Here is a 24,810-nt window from a genome sequence, read left to right on the forward strand (position 1 = left end):
TTTCAGAGAAGTTGAATTTTAGGCAAAATACTCAGTGCAAGCCCCATGAAAGGTAAAATGACTTCAAATGAAAAAAATCCAAGAGTATTATGCTTAAAAAACACAAGTTTTCAAAGCATTTGGAATTTGAGGCTTGGTTTTATAACTCAATTTTCCTGATATTAAATCATTTGTAAACTATGTGGAAAATATTTATATGCTTATTTATATGTTTTCAAAGAAATCTATGTCAAACTTTTTCTTAACAAACTTAACAATTACAAACTGCAGGAGGATATGTTAGTAAATTATATGGTTCACTTTTCTCTTTTTGCAATTTAGAAGATAACATATAAATTACTTTTTGGGAGGTTCAAGCAAGTGACAGATGGACGTCAATAATATTGCATATAATAGAAGAGTAACCACCATGTAAATATTTCGTAAGTAGGGAAAATGTTGGAAGGCCAAATGGAAACAAGTGATCCGGGTGCAAGACAGGAAACAGGAGGTGAACCTAAAGAGGAAGAAGAAAAGAAAGAAGATGACAAGGAGCAGGAGGAGGAAGAAGATCCATACACTTTTGCTGAGATTGATGACAGTGAATATGATATGATATTGGCCCACATGAGTACAAAGAAAAAAATTGGAAGTCGATCTTTCATTATAAACAGACCTCCTGCCCCTACACCTCGACCTACAAATATCCCTCCAAAAGAGGAAACCACACCTTACATAGCTCAAGGTAATGTTTTTTGTTATTGATGTTGTTGCTTGTTTATGTGTATGTGAGGGGGTGTGCTGTTTTTTGATGAAGTCTAAAACCCCAAAGATGAAAATTATCTTTTCAAGTCACCGGTGAGTTGTATTGGCCCATATTTAAATTTAGAAACACAATGAATACGGAAAATAAGAATAATGTAGCGTTCAGGTTTCTAATTCTTCATTAAGAAGGATAATTTGGGGGCCGGCCTGGTGACGCAAGTGGTTAAGTGCACATGCTCCACTGCGGCGGCCCGGGGTTCGCGGGTTCTGATCCCAGGCACGCACCGATGCACTGCTTGGCAAGCCATGCTGTGGCGGCGTCCCATATAAAGTGGAGAATATGGGCACAGATGTTAGCCCAGGGCCAGTCTTCCTCAGCAAAAAGAGGAGGATTGGCAGATGTTAGCACAGGCCTGATCTCCTCACACACGAAAAAAAAGAAGGATAATTTTGACAAACTGTCCAAAGCACAGGAAACCGTAGCATGTGTGGAGAAAGTCTGTTTGACATTTCTTCCAATACAAGAAAAGAAGGTAGGTACTTTGTTTTTCACCCCTAATTCTGTTTAAGATAAATTTAAAAGCCTAAAAAGTTTTGAATACTAGAATCAGATTTGCAACCCCAATTCCTCTGATAATTGTGCTTCATCCCAATGATTAAGATTCACTTCATCTATCATAGAATTTCTCCTGCATTTTAGATTTCAATTCTTTCTCATTCTCTACTCAGTTGGATCTAAATAAAAAATTAACAAATCCCTAGAGCTTGTTATCTGTAGCTCAAGCAGGATGTCTTAACTCTACTGTCACTTCCTAACACGCTTGGATCCTCTGTTTGGTTTGTGCACTCCATGAGTCCGTAGTGTCTAAGAGATGACTTTTATTCATCACCGCATTGTATGCGCATGCACTGCGTGCCCTTGTGGACTAAGATACCATCCTGGGGACTGAGAATATGGAGTAAAATAATGTCTCTTTCCTTGAGGAGTTCCTAGGAGACAGATATGCAAATAAATACATAGAGTACTATGTGGCACTTTCTTAGAGATTTTTGAACAAAATGTTTGGAATCAAACAAAACGTTTCGGTGACAACTAAAACTGAGAGGCAATGGAGTATACATTCAAATAATCTAAACTAAGTACCGAAACAGAACATTTAAATGTATACCACAAATCCACCCAAAAGGAACACAGATACTCATCTGTGCTTAATATGTTCAAAAGAAACCATTTTATTGCTTAAGCAGTATGTATTGAGAGATTTGCATAAGAAAATTTAGCTAGTATTTACAAAGTTATTTACCAGTGTACAATATGCTTACTTAACAGTGATCTACTGCTGATAATTCAAGAAGCTATTAAAAATCAGGAAACAATAACAAATTAATAAATGTTTCAGCTAAAATAAAATGTTATCTGGAACACTTATCTAGATTATCAGGGCAGGGAATAATAAGCTGTGGTTAGTAATTCTCAGGTCGTCTGACATGGTGACCTCTAGGATAGTACCAGCTCTTTGACAAAGGTGCTAACATCCCAATAAATGTTGTTTCAAGAGAGGATCTGTATAGCTCAATACCAGAATGTAGTGATGTTCTAGAAATTTTTGAAAAGATACATCGTCTTCTGTATCACAACCCTTAGGGAGTTCTCAGAATCACGAGCATGGACTCCCATGCTGTGTTGTTCTACTTTTTCACTTTGTCTTCTCATCCTTCTATTGGCTGTCATATTCTTGTTATCATGAGCTCTTACTTATTCTCTATTTGCTCTTTTTTATACCATTCTTTTCTCTTTCTTTTGTTGTGCTGGAGGCAGTGTAATTCAATATCTTTGTTGTTTTTGTTTCATTTTGCTTTGAGTTTTCAAATTTCTGAGATTTTTATTTGCCTTCAGTTCTCCTATTGTCTCTTTATCTTTGCTTGTTGTTGTTTGTGCTGTCTGGAATGCCTGAAACTTCAGTCAAATATCCAGCTATTCATAGCTGTGCTTTCATGTTGAAGAAGGAAGCACCAAAAACCTGCGAGAAAACTCTGATTGTCAGCTTGTGGACTGTGTTGTAGGGTAATGGGGAAGTGACCAGCTTTTTCATAGAATTACCCCAAAATCTTAGTTTATGTAGATCTATTCTCCTATGCCTTTGTGTGTGTGTGTGTGTGTGTGTGTGTATGTGTGTGTGTGTGTGAGGAAGATCAGCCCTGTGCTAGCATCTGCCAATCCTCCTCTTTTTGTTTTTTTTTTTTTTTTGCTGAGGAAGATTGGCCCTGGGCTAATATCCATGCCCATTTTCCTCCACTTTGCATGGGACGCTGCCACAGCATGGCTTGCCAAGCGGTGCGTCAGTGCGCACCTGGGATCCGAACCGGCAAACCCCGGGCCGCCGCAGTGGAACACATGCACCCAACCGCTTGTGCCACTGGGCCGGCCCCTCTCCTATGCTTTTCAATTTTTCTAGAATAAAATCCAACTAACTCCAGTCTACATTTATATATCTATTGCCAGCACCCTGAGATCAGAGTGTGGGAAGAAGACTGGGAAATTTCACCATTTAGAATGCACAATTTAACTTGTTCTCCCTGTGTTCAGTCCAGTGTGTAACTCCTGCCACCCGCTGTGCCTCATGTCCAACGGTCAGAACTACTTCTGTTGAATTTCTCCAAAGAATAAATCTTCCACCCTGGATGATTGCCTCATTTCATTGGAGAAGGAATTTGGGCTATGTCTGCATTAGACTTTCAACCAATCCTCATGTTGAATAAGAGAATTGAGATGGTTTTCCTCCTCATTCATGTATTTATTAATTACATAAACATTTATTGTGTACCAAATGATAAAGCCTTTCTGGGTATTAATTATGTAAGTTCCCTACAAGACAATGGTACCATTTGTCATATACACACATAAGGACACACAGGAACTCTAAAGAATCTTAGAAATATTGAGTTTATAATAAATTTTAAAGGCTATTTATCTCACCTACTCATCCCAAGCCTGATACCCCTCAACATTTATAAGGTATTTGTCTAATTCAATTACACAATCTAATTTATTCTCATACCATTTGTATTATATGCAGACAGGAACCAGTGTAATAATGTCAGTTTTTGTTTTTGTTTTTTTTCATTTAAGTATATGAAAGCAGGTATGGTTATTTCCCCCCAGATCCCAAATCAGTAGCTAAAACTGAACTCTAAATGAGGTCACCAAAGTCCCTTTCCATTATTTCTCCCTTTGCTCTTTCACTGGAATATGCTTGTTGGTCTCTTCCTTCTATGCTATTGATTCTTGATCATTCTGTTCTCACATTTGGAAAACACTGCCTCATCAGCTAATTCTTTCTTGATGTTCTTTGCATTTCACAGGGTAAAAGTCTTTCATTACATCTTTTTGGCATTTTTTTCCCCAGCTCACGCAGATCTGTTAAATAGAATTGCCACCATTTCCCAGAAAGCCATCCATTCAATTAGAAGAACATTAATTTGCTCCAATTCTTGCCAGAGCGCAGAGTGGTAGTAGAATGTTGTCACATCCAGGATGTGTTAATGTAGCCAAAAGAGAAGGCTGTGGAGTAGGGCCTGGAAGAAGAATGCAGAATACAGAATCCCAACTTACTATTTCAGAAACTCAAGAAAGTACTGGCAAGGAGACTAGGCAAATAAACCAGAGAGATATGGGAAAATCATGTGGGCTTTTGTGAGATAGTAGAAAATATATATATTGGTGTCTACCCCGGGTTCCTGGCACAGAGCTCCTGAAACTCATGTAATTTCCTGGGTGACAAGAATGTCTTTGGTTCTACTGAGGCGACTCTGGGGGAGGTCCTGGATGGCTCCCGGATAGGGGCTGGTCACTGGAAAGACCAAGCCATGATTAGAAGCTTGGAATTTTCAGCCTCGCCCCCCATTCTCTTGCGAAGGGAGAAGGGCTGAAAATGGAGTTAATGATCCATCATGCCTACATAAGGAAGTCTCACAAAGTCTCAGCAGTAGGGGATTCCAGGAGCTTCCAGGTTGGCAAACACATCCACACCAGGACGATGACACATTGCAATTCCACAGGGACAGAAGCTCCTGCACTTGGGGCCCTCCCAGCCCTCACCCTGTGTGTCTCTCCATCTGGCTGCTCATCTGCATCCTCTGTCACATCCTTTAATAACCTGGGAACGTGTTTCCCTGAGTTCTGTGGCTGCTCTAGCAAACTAATCAAACCTAAAGAAGGGGTGGGGGGAGTCTTCGATTTGTAGCCAAGTTGGACACAACTTGTGGGTACCTGGGAATCTACTTCTGCAGTTGGCATCTGGAGTGGAGTGGAAGCAGTTTGTGGGACTGAGCCCTTAACCTGTCAGACCTGACACTATCTCCAGGTAAATAGTGTCAGAACTGAACTAAATTGAGTTATATTGCACAACACCCAGCTGATGTTGTAAAATTGCTTCGTGGGGGAAAAACCCCACACATTTGGTGACCAAAAGTGTCTGAAGGGAAGTGTCATGAGTGTGGCTGTAGTGTGAAACTAAAAGAGACGCATAGGACAGAAAGACACAGGAGGAAAACCGGGTTTTCCCGATACAGCTTTGCAGAAAATATTCAGATTCGGCTGGTATCACCTAAGCAAATAACTTCACATATTTGAGATTCAATTTCCTCACTGTAAGTTGAGGATAAAAATGAAGTAGACTTCAAGGATTGTTGTAATCTTTAAGTGAGATAAAATTAGCTATTACCCAGCACAATACTTGGTATTGATAATAGATAATAGGTAGACAATAATAGACAATAGATAATAATTAAAAGCAATTCTACTTTGTCTTTCCTCAGTTTCTGGGCAAATGATGACTTTAATAAACTCACTTTAAATTATCGAAAAGGTGTGTGCTTCCTGAATTCTTGTGGAGTCAGAAGTTAAGGAAACTATCAGAGATGGAGTGAGGGGGAGGGCAGTGAAGGAATACTCTGTCCTCTAAAGGAACAAATTGTCTTAGCCTGCTCCTTATAATAATTATTATAAGGGAACTTTTATGATAACTTCTAATGTGTGCTACAATCCTGCGTGGTTGGCAATAATACCTTCATTTTAGAGATGAGGAAACTGATGCTCAGTGAGTTTCAGTGTTTTGTCCATGATAATAAAGCCAAGAAGAGGAAGATGTGAGATGTGGACCCAGATCAGTGTGGCTCCCACGCCTGTACACATGGCACCACAAATTTCCTTTACTGATATATTTATTTCTGGTTTATTCATTACTATTTATTTCCTCCTTCTAACCAATAAGATCCATGAAGGAAAAGAATAACCTCATCTGGTTTTGCCCATTATTGTATCTTTGGTGCCAAGCTCAGTGCTGAATTCATAGTAGAAACTATGAATATTTGATGACTATTAATTGAATGAATACAAGGATGAATAAATGATAAAAGTAACAAGAACCACATCAATGTGGCTAGAATAGGAGACTTCATTAACACTTTGGAAGATGGTCAAAAGAATATATTCATCTACTAATTTCTAAATTTCTCCTGTTTTAAACCATCCTATATTCAAAGCACTACTAATTTGAAGAGGGGAGCCCTTACAGAATGGGACAAAATTCTAGACTATTCACACATAGCTAAGCATTCTAACTGCTTTCATACATCCTAACATATCAGAGAGAAGCTCTATTTCCCGCACCGCCACCATCCCTTGCCCCCAGAAATGTAACTTATAACTGCAAAACTGAACCCACAGTTCATTTTACCGAAAGAGCTGTTTCTGATATTTTAGTCCATTCCTGTTATACTAAACCTAATTTTATGTTAACAACTACGTAAAGAATAACTCATTTTTCTTAAATGAAAAGTTTTAAAGTCTGCCTGCCTCCTTTCAGATATCATATTCTCTCCACCTTATTCTCCCTACAATATTGGAAAGAATCAGGTTCATTAAGCTTCAAGAACATAGAAGAATTAACATGGATTTACAGTTCTCCTTAGTGACAGAATTCTTGATTTACGACAAATCAAGGAAATAAATGAGCACTTTGCATAGTGTAGACCGATTGGTAGTAAAACTATATCCATAAATCAGGCAAAGAGATGACTGCCTATTGGGGAAAATTTTGCAGCATCAATTGACAATTTCCCATTTTCTCCTCACACAATTAGTAGAACCAGAGAGTCCATGTGGTTGATTTGGGATGGAATATAGTTTCCCTTTCAATTTTCAATTGCTACTGAGTTGCCCTTGGCATTTTGCAGTGCAACAAAGTTGCATGTGACATTTTTGAGAGGTACTCAGCTACTGGGACCCCAAAATGTCAAGTACAACTCAGTTCCTCTCAGAAATTTTCCACTTGCAATTCACTTGCACTTGAAACTGATCACATGCAATGCAACTGAAAGGCAAACAGAGAAAATAAACCTTGTAGAATCTCTTAAGAAAATTAATCCACAGCATTGTAAATGTGACAGAGTGGAATGGTCTCTGTCCTCATTAGTGAAGAAATATCATCAAATGGATTCAAGCAGGCCTTAGGTCAAGTGCCACTCTCTGGCTGGGTGACCTTGCCCAACCATTTTGCTTCAGGACTTAGTATATCTGTCACAGGTGCTCTCAGGACAGAGGGACATATTTATCATTCCATTTGTAAGCCAAATGTCTCTGTCTTCCCCATGATTCTCCACTTCTCCCCTTTCGCTGATAGGGTGCTGGTGCAGCTCTGCCAAGGAGCAGTCATTCAGACCTGTGCTCACACTGTCCGGGCGGGGCGGGGGGGGCGGGGAGTGGTAAAGCCTGCATAGGTAACCCATGTGTTTTGATTTGCTCTTTCTGTCCTCACAGCAGAACATCACAGAGACATTGAATGAAACCTAAGAAGGGCTATGCAAACCATCTTTTAGGGCATTGGCATAATAATGATGAACTTTCCCAGCCTCATCTTCCAGAAAGTCGATTCCATTATATTAGTGAAAGAGGAAAGAGGCAGTAATCAACTATGGTGTGAATTGACATTAAAGGAATTGCATTACGTGTGAAAATAAATGCAAATATTATCAAGTGCTTAGATTTCATTCAACAGCAGAATGAAGTCTGGTCTTTTTCCCCTTAACTTGTGATGCTCCTAGAGTCTCTATTAAATATGCCCCAAAAAAGCTCAATTGGCCTAGAGTATTAGTTCTTAACTAGTGGTGATTTGCCTCCCAGGAGACATTTAGCAATGTTTAGAGCCATTTTTGATTGTCACGACTGGGACAATACTGTTGGCATCTAGTGGGTAGAGGCCAGGGATGCTGTGAAAATCCTAGAATACACGGGACAGGCCCTACCACAAAGAATTATCCAGTCCAAAATGTCAATAGGGTCGAGATTGAGAAACCATAACATAGGCTGTTTCCATTGTTAGGCAGAGTAAGCAAGAATATTTAGAGAATGCTCATTTGAAGATGAAATCATAGATGTATCAAACAGCCATCCACACAAATTGTCTTTTTGCTCACTTTAGATTTCCTGAATTCACAATATTTTTCACTAGTGCTTTTGATGTGTACACCTTTTTACTCTAAACGTGTAGCCATTAGAGAAAAATAAGATGCTCCATGGGGTTGGCACGCTGAGCAGAGCCTCCTCAGAGGGACTGGCAGCGTGGCGGAGTGAAATTCATGAAGATTGTGAAGCCAGATGAAACTGAATTTGAATTATGACTTAGCCACTTAAAAGTTGTGTAACTCTGTGCAAGTTACATAGCCTTGCTTCATTTGTTTAATTAAAAAAAAAGGAATGATAATACCTACTTGAAAGAGTTTTCATGAGAACTGAAGCTACATATTGTATAGTAGCCAGCATAGAGTAGGATGCAGAAATGGTAGTCACCGTGATGAAAGGTCTTCTGTAGATACAGAGGGGAGACAGGACCTGCCAAATCTCCCCAGTTAGTATGCCTTTTGCTTCTTCTTTTGGGTCTCATATGCCAATACTTCATCTTGCATGACTTTTCCAAATTATTTATTAACTATCAGTATTGAACATTGCATAGAACAAGTGGGCAGAGCCCTGTCCTTTTAAAATTTTCAATCTGCATTCATATAGTTTGAGTCTTATTAGCAGAACTAGTATTCAATGTTTGTTCAAAGTGATCATGACCAGATCCTACTGGTTACTTCTTAGGATAGCGACATTTCCTGACATAGGGGAAAAAACAAGGCCGGAGAAGTTACTTTTGGTAATCACTGAGCATGAACCAAAAGGAGAACTCATCATAGTTTCTAGATTGCAGTGACTTCCCAACATGCCAAACCACTTCTCTTCAAAACAGAAGGAAGATTACTAGGGATGTTACTAGAGCAATGTCTAATCTTACATCATTTCGTTATTAAATACAAATGGTCGGAAAGTAAACTGAAGCAATGAGCCAGAATGAAATCATGTGGGAGGAGATGAACCCGCAGTCCCATGCTGTGCCTGCCAGGCAACAAGAGGAAGAAGGCCCAGCCTGCCCAGGGGTGGAGTGGAGATTTTACAAATAAGCTCATTACAGTGGCCTCAATCTCTAATTACACAGAATTCCCCAAACCAACTGCTCTCTCTCTGAATGTCCCAACTTCCTGGATAAGAAACATTTCTAGAATAGAAATATGCTTATTTGCATCAAAGGAATAAAAATGCAAATAAAAAGTTTGTATTCTACTCTAGTAAAAATTAAGTTCCTTAGAAGAAGAAAAAATAATTCATAGTGAGCTTTCCTGGTTTGGGAGAGGATTTTTATGGGAACGTTTCTATCAGACTTAAAATTTCCATTACAAATTGGAAAGAAAACTAATGTGTGCTCCTTAGGAAATCAAAGCATTCATTGATATTGCCATTGAATTAGACTTTCCATGCCATTTTCCTTCATGCAGATATGTGCTTTCCAGCTCTCCATCCCTACCAATCTCAAGATCAGTCATAAACACGTCAGCGACCTCAGGTGTGCTGCTGACCGTTTGCAGCTTCCTCCCAGAGAAAAGAACGCCACAACTCCTGATCACATATGTCTGCCAAGCAGTAGACTCCTTTCAGGTGAAAGGCCTTCTATGTGGCCTTCTATGAAGGCCACGCCATGCCTAGTGTGCCTATTCAAATGTAGGGACCTATGTTTGATAAATTTGTTCAAATTAACCCCCTGTAACTATTGCTAGCAGAATGAAGTGGTGGTTTCATTCTGACTGCAGTGCTCAAACTGTCCTGGTCCGTTTGCAAAGTGGCTGCATCTGTCCTCTGAGCTTCAGTTTGGTTAGTCAGGGTGACTCCTTACAGGTGACTCCTTACATTCTGCTCCCTGTCTTTCCTGGCTAGACAAAGGGGTTGTTTACACTGCTTACTTTTACCGCATTCCACCTTTTTGTGACTAGCTTTCACAGGGTGCACATTGGGAACGAGGTAGGGAGAGTAAGGCTCCAGAGGTTGCACTATAACCCTTGCCCTTCCTGATTGTTTTGTCTCTATCCTCTCTCATCAGTAGGCAACAATGACACATTTGACCTTTGCTTAAATTAATACATTCCAATGGAGGACAGTATGGAAACTGTGACTGGGTTTCTTGTTTACGTTTGTATCCTCAGGACCTAGCACAGTGCTTGGCTACGTAGTTAGCAACCTAATGAAAGTTTGTTTAGCAAATAATAAACCCACTGCTGCCACCTGTACAGCATCATTCCCTGAGAATCCAGAGCACGACACAGATCTGTATATTTTATTTTGTGCTACATCTCTAGTTTCAAGAACGATCATCAGTGGTAAATATATAGCTCTAAACAACATTTCATTTTACACTTCTATTACGCATGGAACATTAAGGAGTTTGTCGTTTATAATTCACATCTTTATGAATGCATTTGGCCATTGCACAGACTTTCCATTACCTTAGACACTTATAAAATAACTCTAAATAAGCTTTATCAGATTTTCTAAGACGGGCAGCTCAGGAAGAGTCCCTTTGCCTGAAATAGGCCAAAAATGAGGTTGACATGAAGAATGTTCTTGCAGAACGCAACTTGGAAAAACAAATAGTGCAAGTGAATTCGTTACATTTCACCTCCTCCTCCTCTGCTCTTCTGATAGTTCTGCTTTGCTTAATGTTTTGAATATTTAATACTATGCTAATTTTTTCCATTCAATGTCATTTCTAGAGGAAATTTTACAGGAGTCGTTCTACCAATATTTAAAATAAATGGGGATGGTGTTTGGAACATTTGCACTGTTTGAGATTATTTTGAACCTCAAAAGTTGTTTTTCTTTCTCTGTGGACTGTTTTTAATGGCTAAAGGTAGTGACAACTACTAATAATACATTCATTTTTCTTCCTTCTCCAATTCCAATTTTAGGCAGGAAGAAAAAAATAAGATTTCACTGGGGCAGAGGGTCATCAAAGTTGACATATGTCATAATTGCCTCGATAGCATTGTTTGAACATTGATGCAGTAAAATATGGTCAAAAATAGTATCCTCCAAGAATTCAAACACATAGGGAAAGGATAGTCTCCATATATATTATAAAACATTAACTTTGGTTTATGATTTAACTTTCTAGTTTTTTATTAATCTAGGCCTCCAGTAAAAATAATCTCTTCCTCAAAACACAGCACCTATTTACATTCATACTCACTTAAGAATTTATCCAGGCACCATTTCGCCTGGGATGACTTGGGAAAAAAATTGGTAGCATCGTAGAATGTCAAAGCTGAGTGAGACGCTAGAGATCATCTCATCTAAGCCCTCATTTTATTGGCAAGAAAATAAAGGCCAGGAGGATAAAGCCATTTTCCCATGTCACACATGTTGTTCATGTTAAGACAAAACTCTACCCCTTCTACTGTGCCAAGTGGATTAGCATTCTGGTGTATAGGTTTTTTTTCCATTACTATATGTTTAAACAGACTCTCCTTTTACTCACAACAAATCTTGTTGTACAAAAATACGTACTTTTATATATAAATCTGAGTGACCCACAACCCAATGCTCAGTTCTCACTGTAACATGGATTCTATATTTATCTCTTATAAAGGTTGTGTGGGTGAACATGGTAAATATAAAGTATACAAAGCTTTTTAGAACAAAGGTTTTGCTAGTGGAAGCAATTTAAAATGTTTCAGCTAATATTTACTGTAAAATGAAAGATTAACAAATTCTGGGGTTCTATGTCTATCTATGCTTTTCCTAAGGCTAATAGAGTGCGTGTCCTTGGTATGAGTGTCAGGGCTCATTTTGATGGGCTAGCTCACTGTTCAGGAAACAAGTTAATATAGGTCCTTTCCCAAGGTGACCTCAGATTCAGAACACCTCCTAACTTTCACAGCAATGAGAAAATAGTGTCTTTGGCAATATGCTGATTGCTACTGGGTTTTTGTAAGGAAATGAGGCTTCTCTGTGGGTGGGAAGGGAACAGCTGTAGTGGGTGCAGCTGGAGGTGAGTTAGGGGGGAATTTGGGGGGCGGTTATACAGGTAGAGAGGACCTTGTACTGTGGAGCATGACTCAGTGCACATCCTGCCTTTAAAAAGTTCTGTTATCAGCACTTTCATAATCATCCTACTCAGAGCATCCTCCTCTCCCACCTGCATCCTCCACCCCCTCCCAGGCTGTTCCCACTCTAAGCCCTGGTGAAATCTCAACAATAAATAAATATGCTACTATAACTTCTTAATCTAGAAAACAAGAGTGTTTACTTGTTTAGCATTTACTGTATTTCACGGAGTCTGGGCATTTGGGCGTTTGTCGTCAACAGAATGTATTGCAATAAAATATAGGATGTAAAGTGATTTTTAACAAAATGCTAAAAAGCTGGAAAAATATAATTCCATTTCTAAGTACTCTGTAGCTTCAAAATTCAGCAGAACTCTTAAAACTTACCACTTAATGTACTTTTTATTTGGAGAATGTATTTTCTGAATTTATCTTTGGATTCAGATTATTTCCCATATTAATGATACCAGACTACAGCTTTTTTCTCTTAGACAGTCTCAGTTATTATCTTGACAATATTGGCAAAAAGCAGAGTGTCTGCATGTCATTAAAATTCAAAAGTGTTTCATTTTTTCAAGACTGTTAAAATTGGCCAATGAAAAAATTCAAGCATCACTTGTAAAAATTCTTCTAATATTCTAAAATATATTCACACACTATATATCCATCAGTATATTTTATTTTAGACAAAATGTAAGCCACAAACCCAGAACTTGCCAGTTAAATTATATTTAGCATGTTTTCCAAATATTAACTTGAAGCAGAAAATTGATTTTCAACCAGAAATGTTATTTCATGTATATAATTTTTCTTAAACACAACATACTTTGAAAATCTATTTGCTTCTCCTGTTTGAAAGAGGACAGTAGAGCAGAGTGCCCTTTCTCTTGACAACAGCTGACAAATTATATAGGCTTAATAAATAATTATTGATTTGATATGATTTAGAGAACCTTTTTTTTTTTTTTGCTGAGGAAAATTCACTGGGAGCTAATATCTGTGGCCAGTGTTCCTCTATTTTGTATGTGGGTCACTGCCACAGCATGGCTGATGAGTGGTGTAGGTCCACAACTGGGATCCAAACCCGCCAACCCCAGGCCGCCAAAGCGGAGCACGCCGAACTTAACCACTAGGTCATGGGGCCGGCCCCTTAGGGAACCTTTTTAAATTCAAAAAATATCATCTGGATTAATCATAGATATGACCTTGAAATTAGATTGGTTTAAAGAATATTACAACCAAAGACAGAGATCCAGCATCACTGCTGGGATGCATCTCCAGTTGGAGTGGCCAAGCCCCATCCCACAGAAACGCTGTCACCTCCACGGGCCTCAGCTCAATTATCCCAGGAAATCCTGGTGAGCTGCTAAGAAGAGACACAAGCGTGTTGGAAATGCTGTCAGGCTCTTTTCAATCCCCTCCCTCTATCTCCTTCTTTATCTTTAAAAGGAAATAGTTATGGAGGAGAAGAGGCAGCAGTGCTGTGAAGAGCCAAGCAATAGACTGAAGTCAAGGCACATCTCCACTAACAACAGTCTGGGGTCGTCGCAAAACAGGTTACCTCTTTCACAAGTTAGTTACTTCCACCTCCCTCATCTACAAACATAGGAGGCTGGACAGATCCCCAAGGCCTCTTCCCGTTCCCAAACCCTGTAATTCAGACTGCCCATAAAAAATAAATGGAACTCTGGGATGTTCAATTTCTAAAGTCAAGTTGTAAAGGGTATAGACTTTTTCATTAACAAATGCCAGAAGCTGTGCGGAGCTTTGTGGGTGCTCAATAAATATTAAACAATCAATTTTATCTTTCATCTGCAAAATGGGGTGAGTAATGCTGACTTGTCTCACAGCATTTTGTGTGAGAAGTAATAAATGAGAAGAAAGCACTTTTCAGATAATGAAGTAATTCGAATAAGCTGCTTTAATAGGTCTGAGGTCTAGCTAGATGATGCAAGAATAAAGTGTCTTTTTTATTATTACGTATGTGAAATACAGCAGTCTTTTCATCTGTTTGAGAAGAAACAGTCATTATCCTTGCTTATCACCAAAAAGTCAGCCTGAGTCATTTCTGTGCAAATGGAATTTTTCCTGTGATTTTAACATTTATCACTTTTAACAAAATGCAGCTTTTATCTTTACCTGATATGAAAGTGGAATCATATCTTGATTTAAATAGTTTAATGAGGCATTCCATTGGCATTATACTATTCTGCCCAAAGAAAATGCTTTTTGAAATGACTGATAAGCTGCACAAACAAGAAAATTGTAAATTTAATAATCCTCCTACACAAAAATAATACAATTCAGGAATTGTTACTAAGGAAAATGGTGTATTGCATTCCAGTTTCCTGGAGACTTCCACACTATGTTCTTTTTTTATGTTTATGTTCAATAAATGATATATGCTATATTTTTTACAGTGTTTCAACAAAAGGCAGCCAGAAGACAATCTGATGGTGACAAGTTCTATGGTCCTAAGAGACAAGGTACTGACATGAACTTCAGTTTATTTAATAATCTCTAAGTAAGATTTAAAGAAGTCTAATGAATGCTGAATAAAGTCTCCTGGGATAGAAGTAAATAATTGTGTACTTGATTAATTTTACTCTTCAGTTAGTGTCTTACTCAAATATAATTTTGCTGTAATAAGATTATGTAAGAAAATTATTTTAATTAACAAAGGCAAGAGATGGGCTCATGAGAATATTTGTGGTGATGTTGATGCCATTATCAGGGCTGTAGGACAATGAGGTAAGACACATTCTCCAGCATGCATCAGAGACCAGGCTTTTGTAAACCTTTAGAGAGAAGCCTCTGGAAATTAACTTGATGGGAGGGGCAGGTGATTGATTCCCCAGTGAAGGGGGCCAGCCTGGGCTTTCTGTGCTCCACATTGAACGCCAATCAAAGGCTGGACCCTTTTCTCACTATTCTCTTGCCTTCAGCACTTGATCCAACATTTCTGAACAATTATTTGTCATGCAGAGAAGAGCTGAAAACTGTGGCGACAGGGACATCTCACACAGGAGGAGTATTTTCCTTTTGCTCTACAAGGAGGCAACTGCCTCCACTTTTGCCTGACACACTTAGTTCCTATTGAAAAGAGAAACTCTAGCAGGTTATTTATTATGAATTTTTTTCCTGATAATAAGGCCTTGGTTAAAGTTCAAAACTGAAAAATGTAAAGGTGGCAGAGGTGGGGGGTCACACTGGCTGGCCCTGATAATCAATGAGCATGTACAGATGCTTTTAACCTCAACGCAGCATTGAAATAGCTTCAGTCCAAAATAATATTACCTTGAAATTGTTACCAGTAAATTATTCAAACAGACGTTAAAATAAAAGCAGGAAATTATTTCACAGCAGCCAGTAAACACTCCCACAGTCGGTCTCCTTTTGTGCCCTTCTGGAGATGGATGGGTACTGATTGCACCAACTTCTAACCCCTGCTGAGCTATTAAATACAGAGCCTCAGTGGACCTGCTCAGAAAATGCCATGGATCGTCCTCCAAAGAAAGGTGTGTCCTTGAATGATGATCTTTGCCCATCACCTCAAGTGGCACTTCCCACGGCAGCGAGCTTGTACTTAGATCATTCTTCCAATTAAGTACACCAATTTGAATGCCCGTCTCCCATGAATCACTTGGATATACTGCTTATAAATTTACATGCAAAAAACTCTCTTTATTTGATAATTTTTCATTTTTGGTGATTTCATATTTTGGGGGGAAGGATATATCTTTTTAAGTCTACTATTACCCTCCCACTGTGCCTTTAGCTCTCTCAGGAAATAAATGCAGAACTCCATATGAGATCATTGTACAATTAGGATCAAACAGTTACTGGAGAATTAAACAAAGTAGAAAAGATTATTCCTATCTCAACTCCCCCACATACCTCACAGAGCTTTGGAAAGAATAAAGAGAAGGAATGCTTTGAGCATTTGGGGAAAAAATTTCCCTGAAACATTTTTTATAAATTATTGTTATATTTTAATTAAACTCTGTTAGAATTAAGGGGAAAATGTGAAGAAGGCCACAGGAGGTGAAGGAAGGTGACAAGTAGCAAGTGTGGTGAAGAGGTCCTTGGAATTCTTGACCTTAGTGATTATCCTTCTGGGTGTCCCACAGAGAGTAATACCAGGAAAGGTTGCTAGTATCCGTGAAGACAGATGATCATTCTACCATAGCTATAGAAATAGTCCCTTCTGTGCCCAGGAAAAATGGGAAGGGGGGATGGCGGAAGAAAACAAGGACCTAATTATAAAATATTCTATTGGATTGATGTCTGTCCATGTCCTGTTACCTAATTTGCTTCATCAAAGTCAATGATCACTAGATGTTTAAAACTCTTTGTGGGCTCGGACACTGAAAATTTTGATCAAATCGTGTATGAATTTTTTTCTCTCTAGATACTTAAAGCCAACTTATTGGTGATGTTTTTGATCAGTCACCTTAGAGCCATTTCCCTAGGTCCCTTTAACCCTGGACATCAGTAATTCAGCAGGATGGAAAAGAATATTGTTCTATTTGCAAGGACCAAAGGAACATTAAATCTTATGAAATGTTAAAAAACCTCCTGGGTGACTATGTAATCTGCAGAGAAATCAGAATCTATCATGAGAAAAAAAGATAATTAAGAATAATTGGGAAGATTTTGAAATAAAAGAATTAAGTACCTACAAGGGCTTACTCCATCCAACCACTCTTCTCTAAACTTTTTCAGATATTTGTGATCATCCAATCCATGGGACATACTAGGCAATCAAAACTGCTTATTCCTGAATTAACGTATGCTATTCAAATATCCTGGAATTTCATGGTGTAATAGGAAAAGCAGTACATACTTCACCAATGATAATCTCTTTATTTGGTAGAGAAAAAAAAAGGACCTTTTAGGAAATGTTTGTCAGAGTAAAGATTTTCTGGGCCGGCCCAGTGGCTTAGCGGTTAAGTGGGCGCACTCCACTGCTGGCGGCCCGGGTTCGGATCCCGGGTGAGCACCAATGCACCGCTTCTCCGGCCATGCTGAGGCCACGTCCCACATACAGCAACTAGAAGGATGTGCAACTATGACATACAACTATCTACTGGGGCTTTGGGAGGAAAAATAAGTAAATAAATAAATAAAATTATAAAAAAAGATTTTGTAAAAGGACTAGACACATTCTCTAAAGAAGGTTAAAGAAATTATTTAATCCTTCCACTATAGGCTGGAAGGAAAAGGGATTATGAGCGCCAACTCTTTTCCCACTGAAAGCATAAGCGTTTCAGACGCCCTACCTTCAAGGCTGCCAAGGGGTTGCCAGGAAGTTACGTTATTGCTAAGTGGAGAAGTTTTCCTGAGGAACAGAAAAATAATTGGCACCATTTCCATGGAAACTCAACAGATTTCTTCAACTCAATTTTCACATCTTGAAAAATATAAGGAAAATACTGAGGACTTTGGATCACAAATAAAAGTTTCCATCAAAATATAGTTTTAAAATCGATTTTCCCAAGTTAGTTTTGAATTCAGAAAATGCTGAAGTGCTGTCACAGAATGCGGTGCTGCTGCACCTTCACTCCCTTCCCAAAGGCGAGCCTCATGGGGTAGGCACGAGTCTGTCCTTCAATGCTGCAAGCCAGAGGACAGAGTTCTGTCAGTGGGTTTGCAATTAATCTGAGTCACATTAACCAAGCTCACAGAGGACTGATTTATAACTCCCAATTCCAATCAATTAAATCCATATGAGGGCAAGATTCCTTCTTGGTAACTAGAATGCTTGCATTCATTAGGCTTCTGCCAGATAATAAAGTTTCTATAAAAATTAATTAGTGGGGCCAGCCCGTGGCTTAGCGGTTAAGTGCACCCACTCTGCTACTGGCGGCCTGGGTTCAGATGCCGGGCGCGCACCAACACCGCTTCTCCGGCCATGCTGAGGCCGCGTCCCACATACAGCAACTAGAAGGATGTGCAACTATGACATACAACTATCTACTGGGGCTTTGGGGAAAAAAAAAAACGGAGTATTGGCAATAGACGTTAGCTCAGAGCCAGTCTTCTTCAGCAAAAAGAGGAGGATTAGCATGAATGTTAGCTCAGGGCTGATCTTCCTCACAAAAAAATAAATAAAATAATTAGTAATGATAAAACTACTAGGTGAACAGGATCAAGTCAAAGGGCACTGGAGGAATGTAAGGGCTGCTTCTTCAAGGACATGAAACTATCTCGTTAATTTTCCCTGCCTCCTCAAATCATGTAATAAAATAGCCTAGGGTCAAGTTCGCTCACTCTGCCAGACCTGTTACATCTTTTTCCCGGATTAGGCCGGGGGGCCTTTTCTATTCTCACCAGAATCCTCTCCATTTGATTAACAGTCTCACCTCAGACATGAGACACGGCAACTGATGGGGCTCAGGATTCTCACAGGCGGCCTGCTGGCATCACGGCCGCACCACAGATCTGCTCCGCCACAGTTACATGACGAATCTCAAGGACGCGGTATTGCTGTCTCTCCGAGGAGGCAAACCATCTATGTGAGGGGTGGGGTTAGGTAGAAGCTAGAAGGAGCAATCCCACTCTAACCACTGCCTACGCCAGCGACTCCCAACCCCAGAGGAACATAAGAATTGTTTGCAGAGCTTCTAAAATGTGGTTGTTTAAGACCTCCCTCAGACAGAGACTAAACGTGGAACACGGGAAAATAGTAAGAATCTCAAAACCAACACACAGAAAACAAAATTGAACCAAAAGAAACTGTGTTTTGGAGGCCAGATTATGGTCAAATCTGGCCTCTAAATATGTTATATTTCAATAATAATCTGCACAATATAATTTAAATTTTTGCCATGTTTAAACCATATTTAAAGCCATGTTTCATGTAAAAATTCAAATCTCCAGCTACTTCCTATTATATAATTGTGTCATTTGCTACAAATAATTTTTACTATTATCATTTGTTATCATACTTTCTATGTTGTTTGCCTATATTCGAAACACATTTCTCTAAACCCATAATTTTCTCAAAAGTGGGAAAATTAAAATATATATCAAGAAAATCACGTAATCAAGAAAAACATGAACGAGAGCATATTTATTTGTGGTAATGAAGACTGTTCGCATATTTTCATAAGTGGCACTCGCTCTCTCTGCTCAGTAATTCTGTCTGCCAGGCCCTGTAGGCTCCCGAGTGCACAGCCCCTGCTATAGTCCCTGCCACCCCGTTCTTCACTGCAACTGCGCAAATCCTCATTGGCTGGTCTTTTCGGGGGGCGCGCATGCTCGTGGGAAAGAGAGAGTCAGGGAACATATCTTCTGTGTGTTCTCCAAGTGCCCAGTGCTGCATCAGTTTGATATATGTTAAATAATAAAATTTTCTATAAGTGGGAGACCTGGGGAAATGTGGATGGTATTACTCTTATGTGGAGAAAAGAGAATGCTTGTCTCTGAGGTATTTTCATCAGGCTGTTTTTGCCAGTACTGGATATATTAAGAAGAAAAGAGGGAAAATTATCAAAACGTGGTCATTTGTACTCCATAAAAGAATAATGGCCTTTTCAGTATAACTTATATTTCCATTTGTCATATTGCTCGTGAAAGTTTTTTTGTTAAAACCATACCTGGAAAAGCTTGTGTAATAGCTGAGTTCGTGTCTAAAATAGTAATGTATCAACAGTCCACAGTGCAGCCTCTCGGGAATACTTGTGAAGGCAAGGCATCAGAAAGATGGAATCCTTAATAATAGTGTAAACAAAGACTGGGAAAAAGCTAATGCTAGAATCGGAGACTAATTCCAATTACTTCTAAGGTTGACAAAAGGGAGTTGAAATAAATAAAATCAGTAGTCCAGCCACTGACCCCAGCTCCACTACACAAATGCTAATTTTTAAAAGTGCTCGCCATTCTAGCTCTGATCTTTCTATACACATGTAGAAAGTGAAGAGGAGGGATTTGGTGTTACACTTTGCATCCTGAGACCCTCAAGTAAAGCTCTGTAATGCGGGGTGGGAGGAGCAAGAGGAATCCCGTTGTAATTTATGCAGTGCTTTATGTAATTTACTCAGTGCTTGCTGGCCTATCGGCACGTAGTACCGAAGCGCCGAGTCCCACCCTCTGTGACAGCCCCACGAGACACACGTGCCACCCCAGCTCTGGAGTTGTGAACTCTTGCTATCAAAATCCTCCACAGTCTGAGAGCAGAGAGCAAAATTTGATCTGAACCCAAGGAGTACAGCAAAGGAGAAATAAACACCAAATCTCTTGGTGAACGTGATTTTATAAACGTGTTCTCTTTCAAGGACTGAAAAAAAGAACAAGTAAATAATATGAGAACTTCAAAATCCACTCCAAAAGGAAAGGAAGGAGAATTTCATCATGAAGATTCAGGACAATTTTACTTCTGTAAATGATCTATTTAATGAGTAAGGTTGTCATATATCTTCCCAAAAGGCACTAAGGTAAAAACATGGAGATAATGGGAAATACACACATGCATAATAAGAACATTTTGACTAACAATTTGTAATTGTTGAAATCTGAAGTTTTTTACAAATATTTTAACTTTTTAGAAAAAGTTATAAGGCTGTAACTGTAAAGAAGTATGAGTTATTTTGAATTTTTTTAAATTTAAGCTAAGCTACTCAACTTTCAGGTTCAGTACTAGACACCTGTCGACAATATACAGGAGCCAAAAAAGAAAATTTCAGAAAATTGTGAATTCATAAACAAATTGAAAACATAGAGAAGAAACAGCAGCAGAAAGTTAGGGGTCAAAGTCAGGCTGAGATGAAAACAAAACAGGTGCAAGACGTTTTAGGCGAGATGACAGGATGAGATGAAGCATGTGACATGAAGAGAAGGGATCAAGGGACAAGAGGAAGTATGGTAAAAATAAAACAAACTTGGAAGCTAAAATTTCAATAGCCAGTTAAAATCCCCATTGGTCACGATCAAAAGGACTGAGAGTAGGTAAAATCAATTATTGAAGTCGAGAACATAATTGGAGAAGGGTGTGTTCTGAATTCGTGGAAAGACCCAAAACAATCAGAAGATATGGAGAACAGAGGTTCAACTCATGTATAACAGGTGTTTTCAAACTAGGACAGAAGATACAATCAATGCCATAGCTAAACAAAGCTTTGGAGAACAGGGGGTGGGGGAAATAAGCAGACTGTGTGGGCTCACTGTCATCCAGAAAAATAAGGAAATATACTCACAGTTCAAAGCTCCCTAGCAAATCCTTATAATTACAAAGATGAAGAAACAATCCTAAAGTATTGAGGGACTATTTAACTTAGATTGTCTATTAAAAAATCAAAATCAGTTTTAAAAATTGGACAATCTATATAACAAAAATTTGAAATATTGGACTACACAGTTTATTGGAAAAAGATTGCAACTCAAAAAGTTTATCTTTAGTCTGGTATTTTTTCATGTAAGAAGAAAACAATATGTATAGCTTTTGGATATCCAAGGTTCTAGAAAAGATAACATTTCTATGTCATCATGAAAGTATTACTCAAAAAACATTCTAAGAAAATGAGAGATTAATCAAAATAAAAAGCTCAAAAAGAAGTTATGATATTAAAGAATTTGTAGTGAATAATGAAGTCAATAAATTGGAATTAAATTTAAATAATGATTGTAAATTTATTTATAAAACATGTGAATGTAAAATATGGTGATAAAAAATACGTAATGCAACAAATCATAATTTTATTGCAATAATATGGGTCCAATGCTCAAATAATTTAAAAATGTCTAGAAACTAGAATAAAATGAAATCATGCGCTTTCATTTGTGAATTTACTAATCAAAAAATATAAGGTAAAAAATATCTCTGAAATTTAAAAAGTAACCATTATTTAAAAATAAACAAAATATGTACTTTCCAAATCACTTAATATTGATATGATAAATATAATAATATACATATAGCCTTTATAAGAAAAGTCAGAAACTAAAAGTAAAGGCAAAAAGAAAAAAAGTATGCAAAAAAGATTGTGTATAAGGACAACACTTATGACAATACACATGTCAGTTAAGCACCCACAGAGCAATAACCATCACTGAGGACAAATAACACTGTGCTGAGCATTTATGGAAGCTAGCTCATCAAGTCCTCACAGCTACCCTATGAGGTAGATATTATTATCATTTTTAAGATGCATTGGTTATGTGTAACCAAGGTCACAGAACTAATAAGTGGTAGAAGTGAAATTTGAATTCGGTTCTGTTTTGCTTTGAAGCCCATGTTTGCACTCTCCTACCACACTGTCCCTCCGGCTCATCATCAATAACAACAGCTCTCTTTATGACTTCCTGGGCTTTTGCACAAGCCAGGACACCACAGAGCATGTGACCCACATTAGCTCTTTTAACCCTTGCAACAACCCAGTAAGAAAGACAATATTTATCTTCATTTTCTAGACCAAGAAACTAAAGTTTACAAAGATGGGAGGAGACAGAGCTGAGATTTGTCCCCCTGCCTGCCTGGTTTCAAATACTGTGTTATATATTCTCTTTTATAAAAGGCACAGACTCAAATTTGGATAAAAGACAAAATCAAACTATATTTTGCTTTAAAAAGATATATGGCAAAAAAATACTAAAGAAAAGTTGAAAATTAATAGTGAATAATGATGGCTAAAAGAATCAGAAATAAAGAAGTTGTTTTAATCTTAATTTTAGAAAAAATAGAATTCAAGGCAAAAGTATTAATTAGACAAACAAAATCATTTTATTTATTTAAATTCTAAAATCCAAATAAAAGCATGTCATTTCTGTACTTTCATGTGGCAAATATTAAAGCATTAAAATAATTAATGTGGTAAAATAAAAGAATCTGACAAAACCACAGTAGTAGTGATAAGTTATAAATATTTTGAATTTTTGACTGATAAAGTAGTAAAATATAAAAAAATTAAAAGGAGTATATAAATTAGGATAATGTAAGTTTTTACTTTATGGAATATATATTTTTCAAGATTCCATAATTGATAATATAATAATATGATAGCCTATTGAAAAAATCTCAATAAAAATATGACCTATTCAACCCACTGTCTGATCTCAATACAATATATAAAGAATTAATAGAAATTTAAACAATAAAAACAACTAAGAAAATTCTGAAAAACTCTGAAGGCAAAGAGAAAATTAAAACATAATTGACTGCTTAGAAAACAGCCCTACAAACTGTCTCTATAAATAGACCGAACTTCAGAGCCTTAGAGCTTCAGTTATTAAACAAGGGAAGGAAAACAAAGGAACTAGACACTGGAGTAGAAAATTATGGAACAAAAGCCAAGGAAATAGATCTAATAAAAGTTGAAAATTATATTTAGAATTTACAGATGTGAAAACACAAGAAATGTTGACTGATTCTAAAAGTTTATTTTTAAAAAGAGTAAACTGGCAAATCTAGAGAGAACACCAATAAGATAATCAGTCATGAGAAGATGGCAGTATACAGACTCAGAGGAATTTTTTTATTTTCTGGTATATAAAAGTATATGACTTTCTAAACAGAAATACTAATTAACAAAATTATGCCCAGTGATAATGATGTGTCAATGTAGGTTCATCAGTTGTAGCAAATGTACCGCTCTGGTGGCAGATGTTGATAATGGGGAAGGCTACTCATGTGTGGGTGAGGGGGTATATGGGAAATCTCTGTACCTTCTGCTCAGTTTTACTGCAAACTTAAAACTGACCAAAAAAATAAAGTTTATTAAAAAAATAAACTCAAATTATAAAAACAATTGTCAGATGATAAAAGGAGTTTAAAAAATATTACTAGACTAATAACTAAGAAATGTTTGCATAAGTTTTAACTCAAAAGATAACCAGGGACAAGTTTTGCCACTGAGTTATTTCAAACTCAGGTAAAAGAGAATTTTTATGTTATATGAACCATCCCATGGAGTTGAAATATTAATGTAATGTGCTAGTTATTTCATTAAGAAAAAATACATGATAATCTCAGTTAATGATGAAAAAGACATAAATCATTATCGTTCAACTATTCATTATTTTTAAAAATTTTACAAAATAAGAAAGAGGATAGTTTCTCAACATGGTCAAGAATTTCTTACTAGGTCAAGAGTAGAGCTACTCCTCTTAAGGCTAGGAACACAAGATGAGGATGCTTATTATCAAGATTTGTACTTACCGTTATTCTGGAAAGTTCTAGCAACTGGAATAACTTATGAATCTGAAATAAAAAGGGTACCTATTGAGAAGAAGATAACTTTTCATTATTTTTAGATGATATACATATGTGCCTAGAAAGCCTGAGAGAATCAACTATAAGAGTCTTAAAAATTACTTAGAACAGTTGAATATAATTCAGAAACAATTTGCTTTTTTATGTACCAGCAATATTAGTTTGGAGACATCATGAAAGAAAAGAACTTATTCACTGTACATTGAAAACACAAAAAGTTCCTATTAAAAAGAGAGAGGCACACCATTCTCCTGCGTGGGTAGATTAAATAGTCTAAATTCTTCCTAAAATAATTTATAGATTTAAGGAAATCAATCTGAAAGTTCTTTTTTCCTTTGGAGAGAGAGACAACAATTTGGAATAACGCTTCTAAATTCATGAAG

The 24,810-nt window shown here is 37.6% G+C and overlaps 1 protein-coding gene across 3 annotated transcripts in view; it reads left to right on the top strand.

Annotated features, from left to right (window-relative positions):
* Positions 1-24,810, top strand: part of BANK1 (B cell scaffold protein with ankyrin repeats 1) — a 316,316-nt gene that overhangs the window by 271,008 nt on the left and 20,498 nt on the right. Inside the window, exons 10-12 of one of the 3 annotated variants that reach the window (XM_058547582.1) lie at positions 428-724; positions 14,640-14,705; positions 18,579-18,741. In XM_058547582.1, the coding sequence (XP_058403565.1) occupies positions 428-724; positions 14,640-14,705; positions 18,579-18,595 (380 nt within the window). In that variant the 3' untranslated portion in view covers positions 18,596-18,741. Of the gene's footprint in view, positions 1-427; positions 725-14,639; positions 14,706-18,578; positions 18,742-24,810 lie in introns of those variants that run through there. The other 2 variants (XM_058547580.1, XM_058547581.1) reach the window with 2 other exon arrangements.

This window comes from Diceros bicornis, chromosome 8, assembly GCF_020826845.1.
Source record: "Diceros bicornis minor isolate mBicDic1 chromosome 8, mDicBic1.mat.cur, whole genome shotgun sequence".
Lineage (NCBI taxonomy): Eukaryota > Metazoa > Chordata > Mammalia > Perissodactyla > Rhinocerotidae > Diceros > Diceros bicornis.